This window comes from Channa argus, chromosome 13 (assembly GCF_033026475.1).
Source record: "Channa argus isolate prfri chromosome 13, Channa argus male v1.0, whole genome shotgun sequence".
Classification (NCBI taxonomy): Eukaryota; Metazoa; Chordata; class Actinopteri; order Anabantiformes; family Channidae; genus Channa; species Channa argus.
The window spans coordinates 24,078,722-24,099,395 of NC_090209.1; the positions used below are offsets into that span (position 1 = coordinate 24,078,722).

Below are 20,674 nucleotides of genomic sequence, written 5' to 3' on the forward strand. Positions count from 1 at the left end.
TGCATCAGACTAATTAAAACTAAACATTTTACACCACAGAGAAAAGGGACTTCAGGGAATGATGACATAGTTTGAGGGAGACAGAACAGCAGTTTGCACTACAATCAAAGATGACAGGAAGGAGGAGGAGGGTCACTGAATGAGGTAAATCAGTTGTTTGATACAGAACTTTGCTCAGAAAGCTGTGAGTGATCAGCAGCTTCTCTTCTCTTTCTCTCTGATGATGGAGACACTGGATGAAGCTGAACTCTGTTTCCCACAGCTCCTCAACACTTCTTGCAAAAAACGCATGCATCCTCACTCTGAGTCGATGCTGATTTACATTGTGATGTCGTTCGTCTCTCTGCTCACTGTGGTTCTTAACCTGCTGGTCATCATCTCCATCTCCCACTTCAGGCACAGATACATGTCTTAGCTGTGTTAAAATGTTGTTATAGTCAGGTTAATTGAAAGTTGCAGACTTTGAGCACTACATTCTGATGCTTTGATTAGACAGTGCTTACAACCACCACATTTACTATTTACTGTAGATAAACTATAGTTTTAACTGCTTTTGGTGAGATTACTGTTGGTTTTTGTAATATTCAGAGTGATGATGTTCTCTCCCTCCAGGCAGCTCCACACTCCCACCAACCACCTCCTCCTCTCTCTGGCTGTCTCAGACTTCCTTGTGGGCCTCTTTGTGATGCCTTTCCAAATTCTCGTAATGGAACCCTGCTGGCTCCTGGGTGACCTAGTTTGTCTTCTGTATTATTTTTTACCTTTTATCACCGTCTCTGCCTCAGTAGTAAACATGGTGCTGATATCAGTCGACCGTTATGTTGCCATCTGTTACCCTCTGCATTACTCCACCAGAATCACTCAGAAGAGAGTTCAGATACATGTTCTGCTGTGTTGGATTTACTGTGTTTTTTACAGTTTTATCATTTTATATGATAACCTGAAACAACCAGGCAGGTATAACTCCTGCTATGGAGAATGTGTGATCAACATATTTGGAGCTGTTCACCTTGTATTTGCCTTCATCCTTCCCATTTCCACCATCGTCATTCTGTATGTGAGAGTGTTTGTGGTGGCTGTGTCTCAGGCTCGTGCCATGCGCTCCCACATTACAGCTGTCAAACTGCAGAGCTCAGTGACTGTAACTGTGAAGAAATCAGAGCTGAAAGCAGCCAGGACTCTTGGAGTTGTTGTTGCTGTGTTTCTCATGTGTTACTGTCCATTTTATTGTGTGTCTCTCTCTGGCTCTGACATCACGATGGCTTCTTCAACTAACACATTTATAAACCTTCTGGTGTTTTTGAACTCCTGTCTCAACCCTGTGATTTATGCATTTTTCTACCCCTGGTTCAGAAAATCTGTTAAACTTATTGTTACACTACAGATACTGCAGCCTCAGTCCTGTCAGGCCAACGTACTGTAGAGATAACAGAGAAACTGTATGATGGCTGAAAAGAGACACAAGTGCAGCCTTGTGTTGTTGCTTAGTCACTGAACTAAAAATCACCCATTCAGAACCTTAGAAAAACTGTTGTATATTTCTATCTTTCATATATAATAACATATGCATTTTTTGATGCTTGTTGATTTTTATGCAAGTCCTCAACATCACAGCTCAGTTTAACAAATGAGACATCAGATTACGCTTGTTCATTGATTTACTGTGGAAATGTATCCAGTGATACATACAGTAAACGTTTGTGCCTAGTAATCAACTGGCATCACACTCTTCTGCAGCAATAAGTTCTAGTAAACTAACGGTTTATCAGCTCAGCACATCAACCTGCAGGTATTTTAGCCCATTTCTCTTTACATGACCTTAACTCAGATTTGAAAATGATTTGAAAATCCTCAAGGTTCATACACAACTATGCAAGATTAATTTAAACAGACGAACAAGGGTAATTTTATTCTGTCATTTGTTTAATTTGATTATTTTAGGTTATAGTTTCAGTACTGAAAAATGTGATTGTCTTATATTGTATTTTTGCCTAAAAACCTACAAGCACAAACCTATAGTGTGTAGTAACATTCTGTCTTATATGACTTTATTCATTGCATTTGTTCAAGCACAGATTTACTTCAGTTACACATCCTGTAATGTCTGTTTCTACCAAAACTGTAGTTTTCTTACCTCCCTTGTCATTAAGTCCCTAGAATGAAAAGAACTTTGTATTTGAAATCTTTTTTCCAATAAGACTTTGTCAACAAATGGTATCTTGGCCAGAGTTTGTGTTATTCACATAACTATTTTATATACTGTATATATGCTGACATTACTGTAGTGAGACAGCAGTTAAACGAATTTAAACTAGCATATTATTGATGCCCCTTGCTAATTTCCAAACGAGGTAAAGTGTAAGGAATAAAGAGTAAGGTTTAAATTTATTTTGTCTTCTTTACAGAGTGATAATAAAAGCCTGATTACGATACATTATTACAGTTACATAAGATAATGTTTGTACTAAATGAAAATCCCACATATTGGAAGAGCTCCTACTGTAACACAACAGTTTGATACTATGTACCACATCACTGCAGATGCTGAACCAGTCTGTCTGTCAATCTCACTCTATTTTACCCTGGTTTGTGAACGTGACCCTAAGATACATAAACTTCTTCACTTTGGGTAGTGACTCGTTCCTAACTTGAAGAAAACAATCGTTTTCTGGCAGAGGACCGTGTCCCTAAACTTGGAGGTCACAGCCTCATTGAGCAACCAGACTGTTTGTAACAATTCCCCTGGCTGATCTTTGTTGCCCTGGTGACCCCCTCTGTCTCTCTTCTCCACTGCTCTCGCTCTCTGCCCCTCCCCATTGCTCTGCCTAATCAGTCAGTATATACTTCACCTGTTGCCTCCCATATATGTGCCTTGCTCGACTGCTTTGTTCTGCCAGAACATCTTCTTGTCTCCTGTTTGTTATTGCCCGTTGTTTCCACAGTCCAGGTGAGCGGGTTTACTCCCTCGCTGAGCTCCGCTTTTTCTTTCTGAGCCATGTGATGGTTTGCCAGAACTTAGTTTCAGAACCAGTCCACACCATAAAAGATAGCTATGGCCACCACAGAGTCAAAGTAGGTCTTCAGTAGAGCTCCTTGCACTCCAAAAGACCTTATTCTCCTCAGCAGAAAGAGTATCTTCTGTCCTTTCCTGTGAAGGGTGTCTGTGTTATCTGTCCAGGGCAGTTTGTTGTTTATGTGAACACCCAGGTATTTGTATGAGTCCACTCTCTCAATGTGCTTGTTCTGGATGTTCACCGGTGATGGTGAAGAGTGTGTGTGTGTCTGCGGAAGTCCACCACCAGCTCTTCTTTGGTTTTCCCTGCATTGATCTGGAGAAGGCTCTGCAGTGTAGATGGTGAGGATGAACGGAGCCTTTAAACTGCTTCTCATTCACCCATTCACACTCACAATCACACACAATCACACACTGCCAACACTCTCCATGAGAAAATAGGTTAGGGTTCAACATGTGACTGGAAATGGTGGAGATAAGACCAACAACTGTGGGATTTTTGGACGACCACTCTTCCTCCTGCGCCAAAGTCGCCTAGATGACAGCATCTTCAACTTAGATGCCTGGCTGATATGCAAACTGAAGTGGGTCCATTGATGGGCTCACCAGAGGATGGAAATGGTTAAGTACCAGTCTCTCCAGCGTCTTCATCAGATGTGAGGTCAGTGCCACTGGTTGTAGTCCCTAAAGTCTTTTGGTACTGGGTGAATGCAGCTGTTTTTGTCCTAAAGGAGAGCCGCTATATTATCCATGGGGTATTGCTGGAGAAGCATCATTCAGTCTTGGCAGGTACGTTGTTTTCCAGACAGGAGTTGATGTAGTCCATTAATATCGTCCCCACGTGGATTGCAAAATTGCTCCCACACAGTTGCTTCAGAACAGTCCTTCAGATACCTCTTTGTCTCATCAGATCACCAGACCTCCTCCCTTTTCTCTTACTGCTCTAATTCGAATTCGGTGTTAGCTTCGTTAGCCATGACTCTGTAAACAGCATGATGCTACACCCCTGGAATTCTCTCTCGTCCATCTTATTAGGTAGAGCTCTTACATGCCCAATGACAATGGATGGGAGTGCTGGTTTGTAACATCGTCTTTTGGCCTGGCACAGAGCACCGGCTCGATTCCTGCGAGGGACACCCCGTCTTTCCTGGATTACCACTGCCGAGTTTCGCTATGCTAACAGCTGACCCCGTGTGTAAACAAAAGCCATGGCTGTCAACCCAGCTCCCAGACGCGACTGTAAACAAAGTCCAAAAAAAGAGAAAAATGAGGACAAAATCCACAACTTTGATGTCCATGGTGCAGTTTATAGAGTACATCCACGCTCACAATCCATCAGACAGAAAACACAAAGTATAATAATAAAATATACAAAAATTGAGAGAAAGAGGTTAAACTACAGAAGAGCTCACGTTTCAATAAAATGTGTATATGAGTGTCAGTTTAGAACCACAACGAATTTTGATAAATGAAAACGTCAAAATTAACCTTCAACATATTAGGATCTGGCAAATAATAAATTAATAAAATCCGAATTAAACTTTAGCTACTAAAAGGTGAACAAAGACTTGGTTACTTTCCTTTTTTCTCCCTGCATCTTCCAGTAAGTTGCTCACTTGAACCAGAAAGTCAACCACAGTTTTCTGTCCCTTTGCCATCACACCTGGTTCAACTTCCCAGTTTAAATGAAAGGAAGTAATGATCTACTGCCAAGGCGGGAGAGGACGCTGGCGTTGACTGTTCGCCGCTTCTCCGCGCTATATCAGTTTCTTTTAAAAGTCGCTGATTGTTTCTACCTGCTGTTGTTGGACTGTTGCCTCTGTAGCTGGTTGCTAGCCACTCGTGTTCACTCTGCCAGTGCTCACCTCCGGCTAGCATTAGCCGCTACATGCTAAAAGCTGCTACAAGCTAACATCTACCTCTATCGACACTGCCCGCATGCTATGCTGTGGGTTTTTCCTGGGTGTCGGCTCTGGTCTGGGGGCTGTTGGCGGTGGACCTGCTGTTGCGGTCTCCCTCGGCGTTTGCTGCTACTACCCAGTCGCCTGCACATGGTCTATGGTTACCTTTTTGCAGGGGACCATACCAAAACCCTCTGGCTTCATGCTCCAGTATTCACCATCGCAGCTTCTGGAACTCAACAACCATGGCCTCCGATCGGACATTGGAGTCATTGAACAACTAGGACTCCTCCGTCGATCCCGCTACGCCCATAGAGGATCCGGCCGGGTGTTCGTCTATACCGGAAAGGGAGCTCCATTCCTTCACTGTGGTCAGAATCTCGCTCCGTGACGTCTCAATTACGTCATCCGAACACAGTTACCATTGAGACTGAAAACGCTGCGAAGCCACGGACAAGGAGAAATGGGATTCCTGGAGTGGATTTCTGGAATCCTGGAGTGGACTACAGAGTTCTTCGTCCTCTGATCAAAAGGAATATTACATCAAACACTAAACTTGAAGTCTTTAATGTCCAGTCCCTATCAAATAAATCCTGTTTGATTCATAACCACATTCTGGAAAATGAGACTGATATCATCTGCCTGACTTAGACCTGGCATAAACCCGAAGCCTACTCAGTTTTGAATGAGTCCTGCGCCCACGGATATACCTCCACTCTCTACAGTAATACTTCTTATTTACCGGCCACCAAAGCAACACCCAGGTTTCATCACAGAAATGTACGAACTCCTTTCAACCTTCTGCACAGCGTCACCCAACATGCTGATACTCGGAGATCTGAACATCCACGTGGACACACCTTAAAACCATTCTGCTGCTGAGTTCTTAGAACTGCTGGACTGCCTAAACCTGAAGCAGAAAGTTGATGTCCCCACCCATAGTAAAGGCCACATCCTTGACTTAGTCATTACTGACTCTATCCCCATTTCTAACCTCCAAGTATATGACCTGGGTGTCCCGGACCACAAAATAATTTCAATGGACTTCCCCTCATATACACTGTCTCCAAACCCACAGCGTTGTATCCAGTTCAGGAATCTGAGAAGCATAAATCTCTCTAACCTAAACACTGGCATCAAAAATCTCTCCATTGTCCCGGAACTCCCCTCAGTCACAGACCTAGTAGACTACTATAACAACAGCCTCAAGAATATCCTTGAGGCCCATGCTCCTCTTAGATCACATTTACATTACATTTTACATTTAGTCATTTAGCAGACGCTTTTATCCAAAGCGACTTACAAGTGAGGTACAAGGCAAACCAAAATCTAAGTCAAGGAGAAAACATCAAAGCAAAGTCCTATCAGAAAAGTGTTCACAGTTCATGAGATACCAGTGCAAGAGAGCAGAAAGTTTTTTTTTTTTTTTTTTTTTTTTTTTTTTTTTTTAATTAAAGATTTAAGTGCATAGGAAGATGCGGAAGAGTTCAGTTTTCAGCAGTTTTTTGAATATTGGGAGAGAATCAGCTGAGCGTGCAGCGTTTGGTAGCTCGTTCCAGCATCGTGGGATCATTGCGCTGAACAGTTTTGCTTGGTGTCTTCTATGCGGTGCTGGGACCACCAGACGTCGTTCTTTGGCAGACCGCAGCGGGCGAGAAGGATTGTAGACTTGAATGAGTGAGTTGAGGTAAGCGGGAGCTGTCGAGTTAACAACCCTGTAAGCAAGAGACAGAGCTTTGAACCTGATGCGAGCAGCAACAGGAAGCCAGTGTAGAGATCTAAAAAGTGGTGTGACATGGGTCTTTTTTGGCTGATTAAAAATTAGGCGAGCTGCCGCATTTTGGATCATCTGCAAGGGTTTTATTGTGGATATTGGTAACCCCATCAACAAAGCGTTGCAGTAATCAAGACGAGATGTGACCAGCGCCTGTACAATGAGTTGGGTTGTATATTCCGTGATGTAGGGTCTGATCTTCCTGATGTTGTAAAGAGCAAATCTGCGAGCCCTAGAGACTGAGGAGATGTGGTCCTTAAAGCTCAGTTGGTCGTCGATGATGACCCCCAGATTTTTGGCCAAGTTAGTGGGGACAATCACTGTAGATCCAATGTTGATGCTGATGTTGTGTTGCATCAAAGGTCTGGCTGGGAAGACAAGGACTTCGGTCTTAGAGAGGTTGAGTTGAAGGTGTCTCTCACTCATCCAGGCTGAGATGTCTGAGAGACAGGCAGAAATACGCGATGAGACAGTGGAGTCGTCCGGTGGAAAGGACAGGAAGAGCTGTGTGTCATCAGCGTAGCAGTGATAGGAAAGACCATGTGAGTGAATGATAGCACCTAGGGATGAAGTATAGATAGAAAAGAGGAGAGGACCAAGAACTGAGCCCTGCGGCACACCGGTAGAGAGGCTATGAGAGTTAGAAAGATGCCCCCTCCAGGATACCTTGAAGCTTCGTCCTGATAGGTAAGAACAAAGCCAGTCTAGAGCTGATCCAGAGATGCCCAAGTCAGAGAGTGTGGACAAGAGTATCTGATGGTTCACAGTGTCAAAGGCTGATGATAGATCAAGTAGAATTAAGACAGATGATTGACCTGTGGCTTTTGCAGCTCGAAGATATTCCACAACAGTCAGGAGTGCCGTTTCCGTGGAATGACCCCTCTTGAAGCCAGACTGGTTGACATCGAGGAGGTTATTCTTGGAAAGGAAGTCTGAGAGTTGGTTGAAGACTGCTCGTTCCATTGTCTTGGCCAGAAAAGGAAGGAGGGAGACAGGTCTGTAGTTCTCCACTACAGAGGGATCAAGAGAAGGCTTCTTGAGCAGTGGGGTAATCAAGGCCTGCTTGAAAGAGGTTGGAAAAGTCCCTGTTTTGAGAGATGTGTTGATGACTTGTGTAATAGCTGGCATGAGTGCAGGTGCAACTGCTTGAAGAAGAGTGGAAGGGATTGGATCCAGAGTGCAGGTGGTCGGATGATTAGAGAGGAGGAGGGTGGATACGTCGTCCTCAGTCAGAATTGCAAATGATGAGAGCAGTGCAGTGTTGGAAGAGGTTAGATGGATGTCATCATCTGGAGGAGAGAACTGTGAGCTGATAGCTGCCACCTTGTTGGTAAAAAAGTTGGCAAAGTTGTCAGCAGTGAGAGAGGTAGATGGCGGTGGTGAAGGTGGGTAGATGAGTGATTTAAAAGTGGAGAACAGCTTTCTGGTGTCCGTGGTGTTGCTGAGCTTCTCCTGGTAGTAGTTGATCTTTGCCCTGGTGACACTGTGAGAAAAAGGTCCAAGGAGATTCTGATACTCAGGAAGGGCAGATGGAGTCTTGGATTTGCGCCACTTCCTCTCAGCACTCCTGAGCGTGGTGCGTTGTTCACGGATCCCATCAGTGAGCCACGGATTAGAAGGTGAGAGACAGGCGGGTCTCGAAGACATAGGACAGAGACAATCCAGACATGATGAAAGTGTATTGCAAAGACTGTCTGTGGCTGCATCTGCATCGCAGATGGAGAGGTCCTGTGTTGGGGGCAGAGTTGCGGAGACCAGCGAGGAGAATCGATCCGGGTTGAGAGACCTGAGGTTGCGCCGGAATGTTACAAGTGCGGGAGGAGATTGCGAAGGTCTCGGGATAAGGACTGTGAGTTGAATGAAGAAATGATCCGATACATGCAGAGGAGTGACCAAGATGTTGTCTGTGGTGCAGTTCCGGGTGAGGATGAGGTCGAGGTTGTTGCCAGCTTTGTGGGTCGGAGGAGTGGAGACCAGACTCAGGTCAAATGTGTTTACAAGAGCAAACACATCAGCCGCCTGTGGTTTCTCTGGGTGAATGTTCAGGTCTCCCATGACGATTAGAGGAGTGCCATCTTCTGGGAAGTGGGACAGCAACATGTCCAGTTCATCGCAGAAGTTCCCCAGCTGGCCCGGTGGTCGATATATCACAATCACCATGACTGCAATCGGGGAGATCACGTGTGGTCACTTATTCAAAATCTGTACCGTGGTTTACAAGGGAGCTCCGACAGATGAAAACAGCTGGGCGGGTCCTTGAACGTCGCTTTATCTCAACCAACTTAACTGTCCATAAAATTGCCTACTGGGATCATCAAAAAAACTACTCCAAAGCACTTCCCACTGCCAGATCACAATATTACTCAAATACAATCAAAAGCAGCCCCGGGAACTCAAAACAACTCTTTTCCATAATAAATCATCTACTCAAACCCCAATCCCACACTGGCAGCAACCACACAGAGGAACAGTGCAACAGTTTCATTGCACATTTTACCACTAAGGTTGAAACTATCCGCTCCTCACTGTCAGTCGTAAACCCCAAACCCCCTGACCTCCCCACTTCAAGGCCAGAAGGCTATCTGTCTAGGTTTTCGGCTACTACTGTGAAAGAAGTTGAAGTTATCATACAGAGGATGAAACCCTCAACCTGCATCCTGGACCCTCTCCCCACTCCATTGGTAAAAGCTAAAGTCTCAAACATTAGCCAACTCATCACCAGCATCATTAATTACTCCGTCCAGAGTAGCACAGTCCCAACATCACTGAAAACCGCAATAATTACACCACGTCTAAAAAAACCCTCCCTGGATCCTGAAGTCATGGCTACTATCGTCCAATCTCCAATCTTCCATTCCTATCAAAGGTCTTGGAAAAAGCTGTCTTAGCCCAGCTCCAGGATCACCTCAAAAGACACAATCTGTTTGAAACATTTCAATCCGGTTTCCGCCCCTCTCATAGCACAGAGACAGCCCTGGTCAGGGTCACTAATGACCTCCTAATGGCTGCTGACCAGGGCTTCCCAACCTTTCTCATTCTTCTGGATCTCACTTCCGCTTTTGATGCAGTTGACCACAAAATTCTCCTCCATCGTCTGCAGCATACTGTTGGTTTTTCTGGTACTGCTTTAGGGTGGTTCAGTTCTTATCTCACAAATAGAGCTGAGTGTGTGGCCCTAGGGGAAGCCAAATCTCAGTTACACTTGGTCACCTGCGGGGTGCCACAGGGGTCGGTTCTTGGGCCGACCCTTTGCAACATCTACATGCTCCCACTGGGCCACGTCATTAGCAAGCATGAAGTCTCCTTCCACTGCTATGCTGATGATACTCAGCTCTACGTGAGACTGAGCCCAACCCCACCGACACTTCCGTCAACTCTCAACTGTTGCCTGGAGGACATTAAGGCATGGATGACAGAGAACTTCCTTCAGCTTAACAGCATAAAAAACGAAGCCCTTCTAGTTGGCACCACTCATCAGCTTCATTCCTCACCCATAAATTGTATCTCCTTTTCTGGCTACACCATTACCCTCTCCAACTCTGTTAGCAACCTGGGGGTCAAGTTCGACTCCCTGACTGAAATCGAACCATCTGTTTTTCTAGTTGCCTGATTCGTGTTTGCTGGCCTGTTTTTTCACTGCCTGCTGACCTGATTCCACCTCGTGAATTTGCCTCCTGCTCGCTTCTAATTAAAGCGATCTGTCCACTGTCCCTGCATTTGAGACGTCTTTATGCAGCAGTGATTTCACTGATCCATCTTGTCCATTCTTCCTCTCATTGGGAAATCCCCCAAAGTAAAGTCACCAGGCCCTGCTTTTCCCATTGGGACCTCCAGTGAGTTTAGATTTTATTTGTCCAGGAGCATTTAGCATAAAATAAATGTATTGGGTGAACTATCCACAGAATCTTTAGGTTAATCAGTCTTAACCAGAGTAGATGAACATGGTAAACTCTGCGGCACCACTGACCTGGAGTTTACCACATTCAAATGTTTAAACACTGTTTTACAACTAATGTTCAGAAAAACATGTCATTGTGAGTTTATGCATCAGACTAATTAAGACTAAACTTTTTACACTACAGAGAAAAGGGACTTCAGGGAATGATGACATAGTGTGAGGGAGACAGAACAGCAGTTTGCACTACAATCAAAGATGACAGGAAGGAGGAGGGTCACTGAATGAGGTAAATCAGTTGTATGATACTGAAGTTTGCTCAGAAAGCTGTGAGTGTTCAGCAGCTTCTCTTCTCTTTCTCTCAGATGATGGAGACACTGGATGAAGCTGAACTCTGTTTCCCACAGCTCCTCAACACTTCCTGCAAGAAACACACACGTCCTCACTCTGAGTCGATGCTCATGTACATTCTGCTGTGCTTCATCTCTCTGCTCACTGTGGTTCTTAACCTGCTGGTCATCATCTCCATCTCCCACTTCAGGCACAGATACATGATTTAAAGCTTTGGTGATAAGTTGCTGTGCAATTGATTGAAGTAATTGATCTCTGAGTATTACATCCTGGTTGGACATATGTTTCAAATGTCATTAGTGTTTCTATGAACCAGCTTTTCTTGGTGGTAATGCTGTAGTTTATAATATCCAATGATAATATTCTCTCACTCCAGACAGCTCCACTCTCCCACCAACCTCCTCCTCCTCTCTCTGGCTGTCTCAGACTTCCTTGTGGGCCTCTTGGTGATGCCGTTTCAAATTCTCCTCATGGAACCCTGCTGGTTCCTGGGTGACCTGGTGTGTGTTCTGTTTTATTTCTTACCTTTTATCACTGTCTGTTCCTCAGTAGTAAACATGGTGCTGATATCAGTCGACCGTTATTTTGCTATCTGTGACCCTCTGCATTATTCCACCAGAATCACTCAGAATAGAGCTCAGATCTGTGTTCTGCTGTGTTGGATTTACTGTGTTTTCTACAGCTTTATGTTTTTATATGATAACCTGAAACAACCAGGCAGGTATAACTCCTGCTATGGACAATGTGTGATTAATATGAATGTTGCTCTTGATCTTGCGTTAGGTTTTATTATTCCAGTTTCCACCATCGTCATTCTGTATGTGAGAGTGTTTGTGGTGGCTGTGTCTCAGGCTCGTGCCATGCGCTCCCACATTACAGCTGTCAAACTGCAGAGATCAGTGACTGTAACTGTGAAGAAATCAGAGCTGAAAGCAGCCAGGACTCTTGGAGTTGTTGTTGCTGTGTTTCTCATCTGTTACTGTCCATATTATGGTGTCTCTCTGTCTGGAATTACAACGGGAATTTCAACTCTGTCCTTTATGAGTTTTCTGGTGTATTCTAACTCCTGTCTAAACCCTGTGCTCTATGCTCTTTTTTACCCCTGGTTTAGAAAATCTGTTAAGTTGATTGTTACACTTGAGATACTGCAGCTTAACTCTTTTGAGATTAAAGTGTTTTAGAAATATAATCAATTCTTTAAGATCTTGTATTTGTATTAAAACCACTTAGCACGGTCTAAGATGCAGGGGAGTCCCGGGGGAACTTGCAATGCATTTTGTATGTATCACACCTGGGATGAGCTGCAGACGTCTGTCTTTCCGCAATTTGGTTTTAACTTACTAACTGTTAAACGCAAATGTTTTTAGCGCACTGAATGTTTGCTTTAACACTTAACTTAAGTCACTGACTTTACTTATACTTAAAAATCAGTTGACTTTTACTGTACGTTTACCATCTTTAAACATATTATTTAACTTTAATATTAAACATTCAACCTGTAACTCCCCTACCTGTTTATATACATCTACAGAACTTGCAAATTAAGTCTGAAATACTTATGTATGAAACTCTATGTTCTATGTATGTATGAAAAGTATGACATTCCTGACTAAATTCGAGAATATGTGGTGACCATGCCCTCACAAAACAGGCAGTTTTAGTTGTAGCTGAGCAGTCATGTTCTTTACTTTAGGTATAAACTCAACAGTTGTTAGAGGGTTAGGCTTCATCCATCTAATGGTAGTTGTTTTTGCGATCATAAACAAAATATCAATATGTATCAATATGTATCAATTAGAAACAAGTTTTTAGGTGATACTTCTACTAAGAACAGCAGAGGGTCTGGGGTAATGTTTTCTTCAAAAAGTTTCTCCATTTCTTCTTTGACTTTCTTCCAAAATCTCTGTATTTATAGCTCCCTTTGGTTTTTAAAATTAAAGTCCAGATTTGAGTGTATGTTTAATTCATACATTGATTTGGTTTATAGAGTGTTTGTTATGAAATGGGAGAGTACATATTCCTGGTAAGGAGTTGTTCAATCAAAACCCATCCTGCATCTAAATCTTTTAAAAAGTAGGGGCCACCAGTGTCTGGAGCCGGACCACCAGGCATAATAGTTTTATGTTGGTTAGGCCAAGACCACCTTTCTTATTTGCTATCATTGATATTTTCACCAAGATTCTTTGTCTCGTTTTGCCAGTGTTACAACGCCTGCTAAATGGGAAGCAACATTAAGAACAGAACAATACTTAGTAGACCAAAAGGTTAAATTGAATAAATCAGGTAACCAAAAAACAACAAGTAGTGTGGTGAGGGGAGACTCTGGGCCTGTAGAGTCTGCTGGCTGAGAGAGAATCTGAGACACGGGAGGTTGGGCCTTTGCAGGTTGACCAGCTGCCACTGATTGGTCGGCAAGATCTAGTTTGTCCAGAAAACATTCATTACCTTTACCATACATGTGTGTATGTATGTATATATGTTACTCACAACACCTAAACAATCTGCAATTAAAAGCTGGACGTGTTCTTTCACCTAAACAGGGCCATTATGGTCAAAAGACGCTAAAAAGAAACCAACTAGTCTTGTGCTTCCTGTAGTAAATGTACCTAGGAATTCTTAAGGGCACCACTTACCAAGGAGTGTGTTTTGCAAAATGATAGATGGGTTGTACAAAATCCAAATGATTATAGGCTCATACACACACTGGCCACTTTATTAGGTACACTGGTACAATCTAATGCAATCCAATACAGCAGCTCTGCCACAAACTCTACCTTTACAAAGTTATTATATGAGCAAGTGGTTCTAATGTTTTGGCCACCCTATTTAAAGTGAGTGAGGGCAAAACACTAGAACCACTTCTGAATATAATACTCTCCAGTGTGACTCCACCACCCACGATGAGCTCAGTAAACACAGTGGAATTATGACCTTTGTGACAGTTTCAACCTAAAAACCTATAACCTTAAAATTATAAACTTGTAAAAGTAGAATTCATGACAGAGCATTGAATTGAGTTTGAGTCAAGAGATGGGAGGAAAATCTGAAAGACAGGAGGAGGAGGAGGAGCAGTGGGAGGAGTGAGGATGGATAAATCCACTCTATGACACAGAACTTTGCTCAGAAACCTGAGTGATTTGCAGCCTCTTCCTCCTCCTCTTTCTCTGATGATGGAGACACTGGATGAAGCTGAACTCTGTTTCCCACAGCTCCTCAACACTTCCTGCAAGAAACACACACGTCCTCACTCTGAGTCGATGCTCATTTACATCCTGCTGTCCTTCATCTCTCTGCTCACTGTGGTTCTTAACCTGCTGGTCATCATCTCCATCTCCCACTTCAGGCACAGATACATGTCTTAGCTGTGATGATGTGTTCTAGTACTGGAATGTATGAAATATGAAGTAACATCTGAGCATAATATTTTTGTAGTTTACTTAAACTTGTTGTTTAGAAACTGCTGAAACCACCGTTTGTCTTAATCATAATTCCTGAATTCATTCATATTTATTATGCAGATATATCGTTGCTTCAGCGGGCATTTTCTTCATAAACCTAGTGATTATGTTGGCAATAATGTATTTGTAATATTCGCAGTGATGATCTCTCCCTCCAGGCAGCTCCACACTCCCACCAACCTCCTCCTCCTCTCTCTGGCTGTCTCAGACTTCCTTGTGGGCCTCTTTGTGATGCCGTTTCAGATCTTATTAGCAGAACCCTGCTGGTTCCTAGGTGACCTAGTGTGTGTTCTGTATTATCTTCTAACCTTCATAATTGTCTATGCTTCAGTCGTAAACATGATGCTAATATCAGTCGACCGTTATGTTGCTATCTGTGACCCTCTGCATTATTCCACCAAAGTCACTCAGGGAAAATTTAAACTCTGTGTTCTGCTGTGTTGGATTTACTCTGTTTTCTACAGCTTTTTATTATTATATGATAACCTGAAACAACCAGGCAGGTATAACTCCTGCTGTGGACAATGTGTGATTAATATCATAGCAGCTGTTGACCTTGTCATAAGCTTTATCCTTCCCATTTCTGCCATCGTCATTCTGTATGTGAGAGTGTTTGTGGTGGCTGTGTCTCAGGCTCGTGCCATGCGCTCCCACATTACAGCTGTCAAACTGCAGAGATCAGTGACTGTAACTGTGAAGAAATCAGAGCTGAAAGCAGCCAGGACTCTTGGAGTTGTTGTTGCTGTGTATATTATGTGTTACTGTCCAACTTATTGTGTGTTGCTGTCAAACAATGACACTATAAATAACTCTTCAGCTAAGGTCTCTTTGTTTTTTCTCTTATATTCTAACTCCTGTCTAAACCCTGTGATCTATGCCTTTTTTTACCCTTGGTTTAGGAAATGTGCTAAACTCATTTTTACACTTAAGATACTGCAGCCTCACTCCCGGAAGAACAGTCTATTGTAAAAGTGCATGAAAGGAGACACATTGGAGGAAAATGTGTTTTTATAAGGTTTTATTTGTTACTTTTGTGCTGATGCTGCACATGATGTGTTACTGCACCTGTTGTTCTTCGTTTCATGTAGTTGTTCATGGAGAGGCTGCAATCTTTCTCTCATATTTCTGCCATAGAAATGTGAATTTTTGGTCGTCCTACCATCACTTTCCTGCATGAAAGAAAACACCTCATTGTATTGTGTTTTAAAATACTCCGATGCTAATGTAATCTAACCTGGCCAGAATTTACTCCACTTTTGTTTCATAATATCCTCCAATTTTTCTTTTTTAATGCCAGCAGGAACATTGGTCAGCTAGGCTACACATTCCAACATATACTCTGTTATGATGCTGAAAATAATGTGTGAGGTGAAGTTGAATAAAATTGTCAGATGTAACATAAGTGTCCCTTGTGTCATATTTCTAAGATTAACCATAGACGAATATAGTAAATAAGGTACTACAATCTATATATATGTACTGTATGTAAAAAGTAAGGCTTTTAAATAAAATACTGAGGCCCATGGGCAAGAGTTTGAACTATGTCACACTGGATGCAGATGATGATAAAAGCTTTCTGCTTTAAAAAGGTTAAAATTTCTAAAGCTTTATGCTGCGAATGTCAGAAAGGTAATTCTACTGTGTTTATTACTGATGTCAAAGCTGGAGGTGGAGTGCATCATATTCAAAGGTGGTTCTAATTTTTTGGCCACCTCATTCATTTCAGATAGGGTGGCCAAAATATTAGAACCACTTTCAAATATAATACACTCCAATATGACTCCTCACAAAGTTTTCATTTGTTTTTGGAGATTTATTCTGTGGGGAAGCATGGTGGTGGAGTGGTTAGCGCTGCCGCCTCACAGCTCCAAAACCATCCCCTGCTGGTTCTCCCTGTGCTTGTGTGGGTTTCGTCTGGGTACTCTGGTTTCCTCCCACAGTACAAAGCTTGGTCTCAGCTGTCGCTAATGAACATTCTGTGAGAAAATTGGTTTGGTTAAAGTGTAACATTTCTTGCTAAATTTTACATTTTTTTTAAACCACCTACAGTGAAAGGAGCAAGTACAGTTGAAGCTGAGAATTGCAGTGTGTTAGATTAATTGCAATTATTGTGTGTCACAGATATTTAATTTCATTTACTAATAACAGAAACCTGTAATGGTTGAAAAGGAAGATATTTAGAATAAAAAATAAGAAAAACAATCAAAGGCAGGACACTAACATTAGGCATTGTTAATACAAAGATTTGCGATGTCTTGGCAAAAAAAAAAATGCAACCACAAGGGGGCACAAGCCAGTAGCTCTCCTGATGAGTGCAGAGGGTTGTACCAGGAAGAGCGTTCTACGTAAAACACATGCGAATCATGACTTCCCCACTGGATCGGTCGGGGCCTGGTTTGACATTGACAGCCACCTACAGGGAGCCTTTGACCCACAGGGTGCTGCTGAAAATTGGGCTACTGCTGGTCGAGTGGAGTAGGAGTTATCCTGAAAGCGGAGTTTGTGAGGAATGTTGTAGAGGTGAAAAGATTATCAGACAGGTTGATGATAGAAGAGAAGGAGAAATACTGGAGTGAGTTAGATGAAGTGATGCACAGCATCCACAGAGGTGAGAGAGTGGTGATTGGTGCAGATTTCAATGGACATGGAGGTGAAGGGAACAGAGGTGATGAGAGTGTGATGAGGAGGTTTGTTCTTCAGGACAGGAACGCAGAAGATCAGATGGTGGTAGACTTTGCAAAGAGGATGGAAATGGCTGTAGTGAACACTTTCTTCCAGAAAAGGCAGGAACATAGGGTGACGTATAAGAGAGGAGGTAGAAGCACTCAGGTGGACGACATCTTGTGTAGACGTTGTAATCTGAAAGAGATCAATGACTGTAAAGCATTGGTAGGGGAGAGTGTAGCCAGACAACACACGATGGTGGTGTGTAAAATGATGCTGGTGGTGAGGAAGATGAAGAGGACAAAAGCAGAGCAGACGACAACATGGTGGAAGTTGAAAAAGAAGGAATGTTGTGTAGTTTTCAGTGAGGAGCTGAGACAGACTCTGGGTGGTTTGGAGGTTATTCCAGATGACTGTACTACTACAACTAATGTGATCAGGGAGACAGGTAGGAGGGAACTCGGTGTGTCATCTGGAAAGAGGAAAGTGGACAAGGAGACTTGGTGGTGGAACGAGGAAGTTCAGGAATGTATACAGAGAAAGAGGTCAGCTAAGAAGAAGTGGGACACTGAGAGGACTGAAGAGAGTAGACAGGAGTACAGGGAGATACAGCGTAAGGTGAAGGTAGAGGTGGCAAAGGCCAAACAAAGAGCATATGAGGACTTGTCTGTTAGGTTGGACACTAAAGAGGGAGAGGTGGATTTGTACAGGTTGGCCAGACAAAGAGATAGAGATGGGAGGATGTGCAGCAGGTTAGTGTGATTAAAGATAAGGATGGAAATGTATTGACAGGTGCCAGGAGTGTGATGGGAAGATGGAAAGAGAACTTTGAAAAGTTGATGAATGAGGAAAATGAAAGGGAACGAAGAGTAGAAGAGGTGACTGGTGTGGAGCAGGAAGTAGCAAAGATTAGTAAGAGTGAAGTGAGGAGGACATTGAAGAGGATGAAGAGTGGAAAGGCAGTTGGTCCTGATGACATACCTGTGGAGGTATGGAAGTGTCTAGGAGAGGTGGCAGTAGAGTTTCTGACTAGTTTGTTTAACAAGATCTTGGAGAGTGAGAGGATGCTGAGGACTGGAGGAGAAGTGTACTGGTGCCAGTTTTTAAGAACAAGGGAGATGAACAGAGCTGTGGCAACTACAGAGGAATAAAGCTGATGAGCCAAACAATGAAGTTGTGGGAAAGAGTAGTGGAAGCTCGGCTAAGGGCAGAGGTGAACATTTTTGAGCAGCAATATGGTTTCATGCCTAGAAAGAGTCCAACAGATGCAGTATTTGCTTTGAGGATGCTGATGTAGAAGTACAGAGAAGGTCAGCAGAAATACAGAGGACCACCCACAAGATGCAAACCCTTCATCAGGGTATTTTATTTGAAAAAATGCTTTTACATATTTGTTTTTGCAAGATCATAACTAATTGTCACCAAAGAAAAAGGGTTTCAGAGAGTAATACAGATGAACAGTATGATGCAAGAAGGGGGAGGAGGAAGACTGGTGCCAAAGAGAGATAGAGAGAGAGAGAGAGAGAGAGATTGGAAAGTGAAGGTGCAAGGAGGAGAAATAAACCACTTGAAAGCAGACAACTTTGTTTAGAACGTCGCGTACAGCAGCTTCTTGCCTCCTCCTCTATCTGTGATGATGGAAAGTTCAGAGGAAGCTGAACTCTGCTTTCCACAACTCTTCAACACTTCTTGCAAGAAGCGTATGCGTCCTCACTCTGAGTCAATGCTCCTTTACATTCTGCTGTCCTTCATCTCTTTTTTCACTGTGGTTCTTAACCTGCTGGTCATCATCTCCATCTCCCACTTCAGGCACAGATACATGATTTAGCTTGGATATGTTGATGTAGTGAGATTCATAGATATTAGTGAACTCTCTCTGAGCATTGCATGTTGGACTAATAGAACTTTTTGCTTAAGCAGTTTTTACAACCCCAAGATTTTATTATATGAATATGTTGCAGTCATTGTTTTAAAATCAACTTCTATCATTAATAACGCTATTGAAGTTTTTTAACTGTAATGATTCTCTTTCTCCAGGCAGCTCCACACTCCCACCAACCTCCTCCTCCTCTCTCTGGCTGTCTCAGACTTCCTTGTGGGCCTCTTTGTGATGCCGTTCCAAATCCTCTTAACAGAACCCTGCTGGTTCCTGGGTGACCTAGTTTGTGTTCTGTATTATTTTTTACCTTTTGTCATTGTCCCTGCCTCAGTAGTAAACATGGTGCTAATATCAGTCGACCGTTATGTTGCTATCTGTGACCCTCTGCATTATTCCACCAGAGTCACTCAGAGGAGAGTTCAGATCTGTGTTCTGCTGTGTTGGATTTACTCTATTTTCTATAGTTTCCTGTTTTTATATGATAACCTGAAACAACCAGGCAGGTATAACTCCTGCTATGGAGAATGTGTGATTAATGTGACAGTATCTGCTGACCTTGTGTTATGCTTTATTATTCCCATTTCTGCCATCGTCATTCTGTATGTGAGAGTGTTTGTGGTGGCTGTGTCTCAGGCTCGTGCCATGCGCTCCCACATTACAGCTGTCAAACTGCAGAGATCAGTGACTGTAACTGTGAAGAAATCAGAGCTGAAAGCAGCCAGGACTCTTGGAGTTGTTGTTGCTGTGTTTCTCATGTGTTACTGTCCATATTATTGTGTTTCTCTTTCTGGCTCTGACCTCATGGTCAATTCTTCAACCAATGCTTTTATGTCTTTTCTGGTTTACTTTAATTCCTGTCTAAACCCTGTGATCTACGCTTTTTTCTACCGGTGGTTTAGAAAATCTGTTAAACTCATTGTTACTCTCGACATACTTCAGCCGAACTCCTGTGAGGTCAACATGCTGTAGAAAGAATCCACTAAAACTATGGATAAAGATGTTTGTTTGTGCCATTGATGTGTCACTGTAATGAAAGAGATTTATGTCTTTTATTGTCATTTATTGCTATGTGCAAACATATAAACAATGTTCCTTCCCACTTGTATTTCCCATGGTCTAATGCTATTAAAGTCTGAATTAATCATAGTTTAGTCTAGGTTTCTGTCATACGTTCCTGCAATTTACCTTTTTTTCCCCTTCCAGAGAAAACTGTTTATTGCCAAGCACAGTTAAAAACACAGTACTAAGAATTTGTCTTGGCTTCAGGTGCAAACACATAATCTGGAATATAAAATTAGAATGCAAAGGTGTGACACACATCAGGTATAAAGTAAATTATATGATCACACCATGGAATATATCTGTGTGAACCCTTTTTCCTATATAGAAATATGTCACATTGCATGAACTTAAAATGGTTGAAGCAATACCTGTCATAAGACATTTTATGAAATAGTTAGACATATTTATTTAGTATATTTAAGTAAGTCATATAAGAAATTATGATGTAATCAAAGCTAAGTTAGAGTAACGGAACAGTACACAGAGTCATGGAGGAAATCATCAATCCACAATAATAAACTGTATTAATCACCAAATGAACGGCAAAGAAGTCATAGTCAATATGTTATAATGTTCACCTTGAATTACATTCAACCCAAACACGAGATGGAAGAAAAGTTGGAATGATTATTTAATGTCTCTAAAAAAGAGTTGGAACTGTAATGATGATGTTTAGC

General features: G+C 42.5%; 3 protein-coding genes across 3 annotated transcripts; all 3 read left to right on the top strand.

Moving 5' to 3' along the window:
- The first annotated feature begins 223 nt into the window (after positions 1-223).
- On the top strand, positions 224-1,423 carry LOC137139301 (trace amine-associated receptor 13c-like). Its single transcript, XM_067526352.1, has 2 exons — positions 224-396; positions 613-1,423. Exons 1-2 carry the CDS (start codon positions 224-226, stop codon positions 1,421-1,423), a joined length of 984 nt encoding a protein of 327 aa, XP_067382453.1.
- A 12,768-nt stretch (positions 1,424-14,191) lies between these two features.
- LOC137139304 (trace amine-associated receptor 9-like) lies at positions 14,192-15,303 on the top strand. Its single transcript, XM_067526355.1, has 3 exons — positions 14,192-14,277; positions 14,551-15,055; positions 15,292-15,303. The coding sequence occupies exons 1-3, from the start codon at positions 14,192-14,194 to the stop codon at positions 15,301-15,303; spliced, it is 603 nt and encodes a 200-aa protein (XP_067382456.1).
- Positions 15,304-18,692: 3,389 nt separating this feature from the next.
- LOC137139982 (trace amine-associated receptor 13c-like) lies at positions 18,693-19,904 on the top strand. The gene is made up of 2 exons (XM_067527960.1): positions 18,693-18,865; positions 19,094-19,904. The coding sequence occupies exons 1-2, from the start codon at positions 18,693-18,695 to the stop codon at positions 19,902-19,904; spliced, it is 984 nt and encodes a 327-aa protein (XP_067384061.1).
- The last annotated feature ends 770 nt before the right edge of the window (positions 19,905-20,674 follow it).

Excerpts from the sequence above, each read along its gene's own strand:
- LOC137139304 (XM_067526355.1), top strand. The coding sequence starts at position 14,192 with ATGCTCATTTACATCCTGCTGTCCTTCATCTCTCTGCTCACTGTGGTT. Across the intron at positions 14,278-14,550 it reads ATCTCCATCTCCCACTTCAG|GCAGCTCCACACTCCCACCA; the intron begins GCACAGATACAT and ends CTCTCCCTCCAG.
- LOC137139982 (XM_067527960.1), top strand. The coding sequence starts at position 18,693 with ATGGAAAGTTCAGAGGAAGCTGAACTCTGCTTTCCACAACTCTTCAAC. Across the intron at positions 18,866-19,093 it reads ATCTCCATCTCCCACTTCAG|GCAGCTCCACACTCCCACCA; the intron begins GCACAGATACAT and ends CTCTTTCTCCAG.
- LOC137139301 (XM_067526352.1), top strand. The coding sequence starts at position 224 with ATGGAGACACTGGATGAAGCTGAACTCTGTTTCCCACAGCTCCTCAAC. Across the intron at positions 397-612 it reads ATCTCCATCTCCCACTTCAG|GCAGCTCCACACTCCCACCA; the intron begins GCACAGATACAT and ends CTCTCCCTCCAG.